The sequence below is a fragment of the Aspergillus homomorphus genome (genome assembly GCF_003184865.1).
Source record: "Aspergillus homomorphus CBS 101889 unplaced genomic scaffold BO97scaffold_14, whole genome shotgun sequence".
NCBI lineage: Eukaryota > Fungi > Ascomycota > Eurotiomycetes > Eurotiales > Aspergillaceae > Aspergillus > Aspergillus homomorphus.
This window is the reverse complement of record NW_020291900.1, coordinates 654,447-662,045: the sequence shown is the minus strand read 5'-3', so window position 1 is coordinate 662,045 and position 7,599 is coordinate 654,447. Positions and strand designations below refer to the sequence as shown.

At 52.7% G+C, this 7,599-nt stretch overlaps 3 protein-coding genes across 3 annotated transcripts; 2 read left to right on the top strand and 1 right to left on the bottom strand.

Moving 5' to 3' along the window:
- The first annotated feature begins 1,919 nt into the window (after positions 1 to 1,919).
- Positions 1,920 to 2,790, top strand: BO97DRAFT_46482 (uncharacterized protein). Its single transcript, XM_025699517.1, has one exon. It carries the CDS (start codon positions 2,112 to 2,114, stop codon positions 2,580 to 2,582), a length of 471 nt encoding a protein of 156 aa, XP_025552457.1. The 5' UTR covers positions 1,920 to 2,111; the 3' UTR covers positions 2,583 to 2,790.
- Positions 2,791 to 4,096: 1,306 nt separating this feature from the next.
- BO97DRAFT_442706 (UDP-Glycosyltransferase/glycogen phosphorylase) lies at positions 4,097 to 5,528 on the top strand (the record flags this gene model as incomplete). Its single annotated transcript, XM_025698289.1, has 2 exons — positions 4,097 to 5,267; positions 5,317 to 5,528. The coding sequence occupies exons 1-2, from the start codon at positions 4,127 to 4,129 to the stop codon at positions 5,526 to 5,528; spliced, it is 1,353 nt and encodes a 450-aa protein (XP_025552456.1). The 5' UTR covers positions 4,097 to 4,126.
- Positions 5,529 to 5,638: 110 nt separating this feature from the next.
- On the bottom strand, positions 5,639 to 7,376 carry BO97DRAFT_450764 (synaptic vesicle transporter; the record flags this gene model as incomplete). Its single annotated transcript, XM_025698945.1, has 2 exons — positions 6,633 to 7,376; positions 5,639 to 6,545 (listed from the first exon to the last, which is right to left on the bottom strand). The coding sequence occupies exons 1-2, from the start codon at positions 7,247 to 7,249 to the stop codon at positions 5,639 to 5,641; spliced, it is 1,524 nt and encodes a 507-aa protein (XP_025552455.1). The 5' UTR covers positions 7,250 to 7,376.
- Between the last annotated feature and the right edge of the window lie 223 nt (positions 7,377 to 7,599).

Sequence of the window (7,599 nt, the reverse complement as noted above, 5' to 3'; positions counted from 1 at the left end):
ACGGCACCCACCCGCCTTCTGGCCGCGTTCAAGCCACACGCCGGGAGGTTAGTAGTTGGGTGGGTGACCACCAGCGAATCCCTTCTGTTGTATGTTTTTGCCCCTGATACCCCTTTTGAACCGGGCAGTTCTGGCTAGATACACTCATCGACTTGGCAAGCAGGCTGAGCGGATCGTTGATCCGACACGAGGAGTCACAGTTAGGCTGAAAGCCCTATTATCATCTGCCGAAATGTGGGGATAGATGAAGCTTTCTTCAGGGACCCGTGATTCTTCTGCCGGCTCTCCGCGCCCAGTTGAGATCTTCGCAGCGCCACCAAAGACCTTGATGGAGCCTCTATCTAATTTCAGGACGGATTAGGACCTTCTCAGGTACCATTGTATGACCCATAGTTGTTATTGAGTTCAAAAATTCATGGTTTCGACGCGGAATAAAGTGCTGCGTTCAAGGGCAGCACGGGGATATATCCGTGAGCCATGACGAACCATATAGTTTAAATAATCCAGATTGTCCACCCGACCAGTCAGGCACAGACTCGCACCACCGTTGTTGATTATACAACTGAAGCTGCCGATCTACACTGCGCTACACCTCATCTCTTGCAGTGGCGCTTCTGCCACTCGCTATTCAGGCCTAGCAAACTATCTATAGACAAGATGGGCGCCAGGGCTATTCCGGAGTTACCAGTTGCGTGGCAGGGGCCACCTACTCGATTATCGATCAAGATATAACATCTTTCTGTCTCCCTTTTGTGGACTTAGCAACTCGATAACCAACTGAAACTCCATCTGTTCCTAGACTATGCTCAATATACACCAGCAGTAGCCACGGGGTCTACCACTACCTCGAAGGCAAGCACCACAGCAACCACGTCGAAGACGATCACTATGACTACAGCTGCAGGGACGACATCAACCCAAACCTCTACCGGCACCACCTCAGCTACTACCACGACCACTACTAGGGCCACAACTCACTGTCTGCATATCCAAGTTTGCACACCACTTGACAGCGGTAGTTGAATTTCTCTTCAGGCGACCGCAATCGCCGGGCAGCACCATGCAGATTACATACTCAGAATGTTATGAGGACCCGCCCGTGATGAAGCCCTATCATCGTCTTAAGGGCGACCGATGCGATAACGCTAAATACTTATTCGTTCCTCCTGGCATGTCCTGATTCTGTGGGTCGAGAAGCTTGAGCGTATCAAGTTCCGGGCGCTCTCCCAAACAGGAGGACTTTGCCCCCTTCCATCTCCGCACAATCAGATGTCTAGCCATCAGTATCCAGGTAATAGAAACTTGGGATCTTATCTTCGAGGGACTGCGCATCGTTGAAACTCGCTACCCTCTAGAGGTTGTGGCAAACCTTTAACTCGGACCTAGCGTTCGCGATGCGAACCTGTACCAGGATATGTGGTCAACAAGCATAAGAACTCTTCAAAATTGTATGCACGATGGCTACGAGGATTGCCCATTCTACGAGCAGCTCCAGTACGCTATGAATGCCCGCAGCTCGGCGCCCTTCACCTACTGCTTTACACGTGACGATCGCATGGTGCGGCAGGCAATCATGCAGCTCTGCAGCACTTATCAGCCTGCACTGGGTCTGACCACAAGTCGAGGCCCTGCACACCAATTACAAATTATCCCAAATTTCTCGCTCTTTTGGGTCTGCATGGTCTGCGATCACTTCCTTCATTATGGGGCCAGTGACTTCACGTGACCTTTCATTCCTATCTGTGAAAAGGTTTTGCAGAGCTTTGAAAGGCGTGTTGGAAAGCGGCTTGGCCTTATCGTCATTCACCAGCTTCTTCAGGATTCTGGGACTTTGTGGATTGGATCCCCGAGTGGAAGCCCTTTGGGATCCCACCGGCCGCCGAGCGGACAGGTTTCCAGACGTATACCAGCATACTCTATGTGTATTCGTTGCGCCTCTTTGCTGATCTTCTGTCTTAGTTCCCTGACTACGAACGGCCTCAGAAATATGTACTCAAGGCCGATTAATTGGTTCGTGCCTTGACCGCCGATTGCTTCGACGGCCAATTCTTCATGGACGGACCTGTGTCTGGCTCCATGAAGGCCAAAGATTACAGTATGCATATTCAGGTATGGGCTATATTGTGCGGTGCTGTCACTGGCCCGAGGGCAGTAACCCTCTCAAAGAACTGCCTTTTCTCCCGAACACAGCAGCACTGCTGTCCGAGCCCGAGGAATCAAGTGAGGCCCCTCAACGGCCTTCTCTTCCTACGTTTACGCAACCATCGCTAGCCATGTCTTTTTATACGCTGCGCGCGGCGTCCTCAGTTGATAACCAACTATATCTGGAGGCATTCAAGACTTTTTGGGGGCCGTGGAAGCTACAGCTCTCGCAGAACCTTACAACCTGGATGGAAGACAAGGTCTCTCAGCGTTCGGACTGCCACGCGTGGGGGGGTACGCCAATTTGTAAATTCATGCGAGAGGTTTGCGGAGTCAAGCCTGCAATGTCAGGCTGGGAAGTGATTGAATTCAAGCTGCGCACCACACTCTTCGAAACCTTTGAATGCTCGTGTGCCATTTGGGGGAAAATCGTGGTCTAGCTCAGCCTCGGTCGGATGGCATCAAAAGAAGGATCGGACAAATGTCTATCTGTCGCTAAAGATCTCTTCCTGTACTGCTGTAGTCACCATAATCTGTCCTGGTAGCGCCGTGCGCAGTATCAAGGACGCGGAAACTATCCATCTCTCTCTTTAGGACCTGCCGGTTAGGTGAACTAGCACATGCTTCAAGAGTTGATTACTATCAAGGTACATCATCGGAAACTCTCCTTCATTGGGGGGCATTCCACTGCTACGTGACTCTACTCGCGAGACACTAAACCAAATATTCTGATGTTGGTTCTTACAGCGCTCGGAGCTACTGATTGTCTCAGGGGGGTTAGAAGAAATACGAAAAGCGAGAATGCGAATACGACTAACCAGCCAAACACTGTACATTAGCCAGAGGGACAGAGAGGCTCGTGCACCTTTGTTTGGATTATCAGTAAGGTGTGCAGGCTTTCCCAGGCACGAAATGTAGCTTCTTTTTGAGCTCATGAACATGGGTGTAATTGTTTGACTGATGTGGTGTTGTAATTTGTCTTCTAGCTGTCAATACACGACCTTTTTTCAACGTTGGCAGAAGACTGTCCCCTGCTCTCGATGTCAAAGTGTATCCGCAGAAGAGCTTCGCGCGCATGTCTAGAGTGCCCCCGGCGGACAGTCATGTGTGACGCGTTGATAAAAGGGTCTCCTTGTTCGCGATGCATCCAAGACGGCAGGGAGGACTGTCGAATTCGGGGAAAAGCCCCAAGACTGTCAGTATGCCCTTCACTGTTCTAGTAGGTTCCTAGCAGAGTGCTATTGTCAACCCTGAGACAAGATGTGATCTATAGAGCCCAAACACTACCAAATAAGTGCCTTGGTATTTTTTTAGCCTAGTGGGTTTGAGTTCTGTTAGTTATGAGCCCGAAGAATCCACTTGATAATATAAACTTATGGGAGCTCTATTCTTTCTTAGTAGAATGAGAGTACCTTTATGTATTCGGGACGGAGGAGCGGAGGTTGTTGTTGGGGGCCGGGGAGAGAGGGTCGATGTATGGAGGGGAAGGGCTGTGAGTTTGGGTGGAGTTTTTCAGGTAGGGAGCTTGCTCGCAAAGGAGGAAAGGGGAGGAAAGATTTGATTATGATATGATTCAAGGTATATTATTGGTCTAGTTTCGTTAGAGCTTGTTATGTAAGTAGTGATACATCAGGGTGGATGGAGATGCTGACAGCGAACCCACCATGGCTCAATATCACCCGAAGGCTGAGCTGAAAATCTCACCATCTACCTAAGCGGGGCTAAACAAGACACTGTGATAGCTAAATAAATTGATTGGATACACTTGGTCTCTACCGTCGCTTTCCGCTTAGCAATCGTAAGCACCAAAAGTAAGCACTACGAACGAACAGGTATAACGGCGTCTGGCACGGCTGCGATGGCCTACCATCCTTTTTTTCTCTAGGCTGGAGAATTACATTTAAGGGTCAACTAACCCCCCAGACCCTTGATCGCAGTCCATTAATTAGTCACTCCCAAAGACCCCCTCCCCTCGAAAACCAGAATGAACGAGATCAGGACACCCTCTCCCAAACCCATTGTGGTCATAATCTGCCCCCCCGAAGATGGACACACGAGACCGTTGCTCCCCCACGCCACGCACCTGATCAAACAAGGATACGTGGTGCACTTCATCGGTGGCGTCAACTTCGAGGAAGCGATCCGATCAACCGGCGCAACATACCACCATGTACCCAGCGTCCTCACTGCGGAGCAATTCCAACAGCAGCAGGCCCTGGAAGGCCCGGCGCAATTCATCTTCGGGATCAAGCACAACTTCATCGACCTGACCCCCGTCGCCATGAAAGCGCTGCAGCGGGTGCTTGAGACCATCCGCGAGGAGAACCCAGAGCGCGAGGTGGTGATCCTGCAGGAGTTCGTGTCGATGGCAGTCTGGCCGTTCCTGCTGGGCGCCCCCTTACCGAAGGGCTACAACCGATTCCCGAAAGTCATCACGCTGTCGACCGTCCCTTTGACAGTCTCAAGCATCGACACTGCGCCCTTCGGACCGGGGCTGCCGCCGGATTCCAGTGATGAAGGGCGCAACCGGAACGCCGCGATGTATCAAGCGATGGAGGGGATAGGGGCCGAGCTCATCGCGTATGCGGACGCGGTGTACTCAGACCTAGGCGCCACATCGCGTATCCCCACCAAAGTACTGATGGACTTCTGGGCCACCGGCGCCGATCTGCTGCTACAGCCATGCAGCCCCAGCCTGGAGTACCCACGGAGTGACCTGTCGCCGAAGATCCGCTTTATTGGTGCCATGCCGCCGCCTCCGTTGGCAGCGACGATAGCGCTCCCAGCGTGGTGGGGGGAGCTTGTGGCGGCGAAGCAGGCCACGCCGCCCAAGAAGGTGGTTTTCGTGACGCAGGGAACCTTTATTCTGGATTACCGCATGCTTCTCATACCCACCATTCAAGCCTTGGCTGGAAACGATCAGTACCTGGTCGTCGCGGTTCTGGGAAAGAAGGGCGCCGCGCTCGATGATGACGTGAAGCTTCCGGAGAATGCCAAGGTGGTTGATTATTTATCGTACGATGCAATTCTCCCGTACGCGGATGTCTTTGTAACCAACGGGGGTTACGGAGGGTTCCTCCACGGCGTCATGCACGGGGTCCCCATGGTCATAGCCGGAACGGGCCGTACGTTTTATTCTACTCTTGTACTTGCACATGCTTACACTTTTCACAGAAGACAAGGCCGAGGTGTCCATGCGCGGCGAATGGGCTGGAATCGCAGCAAACCTCAGATCGAACACGCCGAGTATTGAGGACATTCGAGAAGGCGTTACGAAGGTTATCGGGGATGACCGGTTTAAACGACGGTGCTTGGCTATCAAACAAGAAAACGAGGATCTTGCGTGCTTTGCACAAGTAGAGCGCTACATTAACGAGATAGTATAGATACATGAATAGATCTATTGCAATGATAGTGATTTCCCGGAACACCCTAGTTATTTACAGCTTTTTCTCAGGTGCATGTAACTCGATATACCTACAACCTGCTAACGAGTCTACCCTCCTCCGCCACCATGCCGCTCATTAACCTCAGCACTATACCGAGCAAACGGGCTCTTCAGCCTGAGCCGCTTCCCAAACCGCAAGAACAGAAACGGCGTGACGGCAAAGACGGTCGCGACGGCCGCGATAATACTGGTAGCGATATTCGAGCCGAGGCCCGCATACATGGGATACGCGAACAAGGGCATGCAGGCGGAGGCGATTCCACGCAGGAACGAGACAACCGCCAGGCCCGTGGAGGCATAGATGGTGTACGCGTCGGCGATGTAGCCGCTGAGGGTGTAGGAGAACTCGGTGGCCGCGAATCCGATCACCGCCAGGGGAAACATCGAGGCGATCCACGGTACCCCGTGCACCAGCGGCGGGACGGTCCAACCGAAGATCCACAGTCCGATTGCCAGAGCAGGAGCGCCGAGGGCGAATCCCCGGATCTTGTCCTCGGGTTCGGGGGAGGTGTCTTTGTTTTGTAGCCGTCGGTGCACCGTGTGGTGGTCCCAGATGCGGACGAGCCCGCTCGCGACAATGCCGGGGATTAGGGCTAGGAACGGTAGCGAAGTCGCTCGTGAACTCCAGCCGAATTGTCCGTAGACCACCGTGAAGGATTCGGTGAAGAGATACATCATCCCCCATGCGGACGCGCTCAGGATGGACACCGTGATGACGATGGGTTCGCTAACGCCTAGCCGTGCCGGCCGCACCAGGATGACTTGCACGAGCTCGTGCTTGTTGTCTATGCGGTCGGGATTGGAGATTTGCATGCCATCTAGGCGACTTCCAACCTTGGACTTGAGATGCTCGAATCGCCTGGAGAGAAGGGTGGTCGGTCGACTTTCGCTCACAAACAGAAGCAGGATAAACAGGCCGGCGCAAATGCTGGCCGCAGTGTAATATACCCAACGCCTGTTTTGTTGTTTCGTTGTATGGTCAGTATACATGCGTGCTACGGAAGTAGTCATTGCTGGACGAAATTGAGCGAGGGGAACTTACCAGCCTATAGCACTGACAATATACGATCCGTATATTGGACCAACACAGAGCCCAAGAATGGTCGAACAATTCCACAGCCAGAGCAGCCACAACCTGGGGCTGGTGGAATACATATCCTCGATGCTTCCAGCCAGTACAATGGCCGGCACTGACGACGCATAGCCCGAAATGAACCGGCCGATGAACACGCCCGCTGGAGAGGGCACGACGCCCACTAACAGGCACGAGATGCTGTACGCGCCTGCGGACACCAGATAAGACTTCTTGCGGCCCAGCGACTCGGAAAAGGGCGGCATGATGAGTCCTCCGAGGGCCTGGCCCACACCATACATGAATTGGAAGCCGGTCAGTGCGATAATCCGACTCAGTCCGTACTCTTTCATGGCCTTAGTCGCGGCTGACGGACCTGTGGTGCTGATGATCGTGGTGTAGAACTCGAGGAAGAACATGACGGTCATATCATAGGTTTTACGCTGGATGGGCCAGTTGCGCGGATAGTCTTGATGCTCGGGGTTCCATTCCATGGTTCGCGACCCCGTCCTTCGCATGCCCCTTCGGGCAGCTTCGTGGTGTAGGAAATCTTCTTCATCTCGGGGTTTCTCTGTCTGAGTGGTCATTGCCGATGATGACTGAATGCAAAGTGTTTTGCCCGGTCAAGAGTCCCTCCGTCGCTCATCCCGAGGAGGGAGATTGATGATATACTGCCGGTGCCCCGCGAGACATCATCTTGAGGCGTTCACGCCAGAATAGTTCAAGCTGAGGATTGATCGACATGATGCTCGGCATGCGTAGTGCGGGAGTATAAACATCGTGTTTGGTGGGTCCATTACACGCGATTATCTCTGAGGATCACTCTTTTTTCGTTGACCTACCAATAGATCTAGGGCTAGATGAATAGCATGTGGCACATTCCTTAAGTTAACAAGATCGCGTTCACGCGGTCAAGTAACCATTTTGGAATTATAAA

Coding starts and splice junctions, on each gene's coding strand:
- BO97DRAFT_46482 (XM_025699517.1), top strand. CDS start 2,112: ATGGGCTATATTGTGCGGTGCTGTCACTGGCCCGAGGGCAGTAACCCT.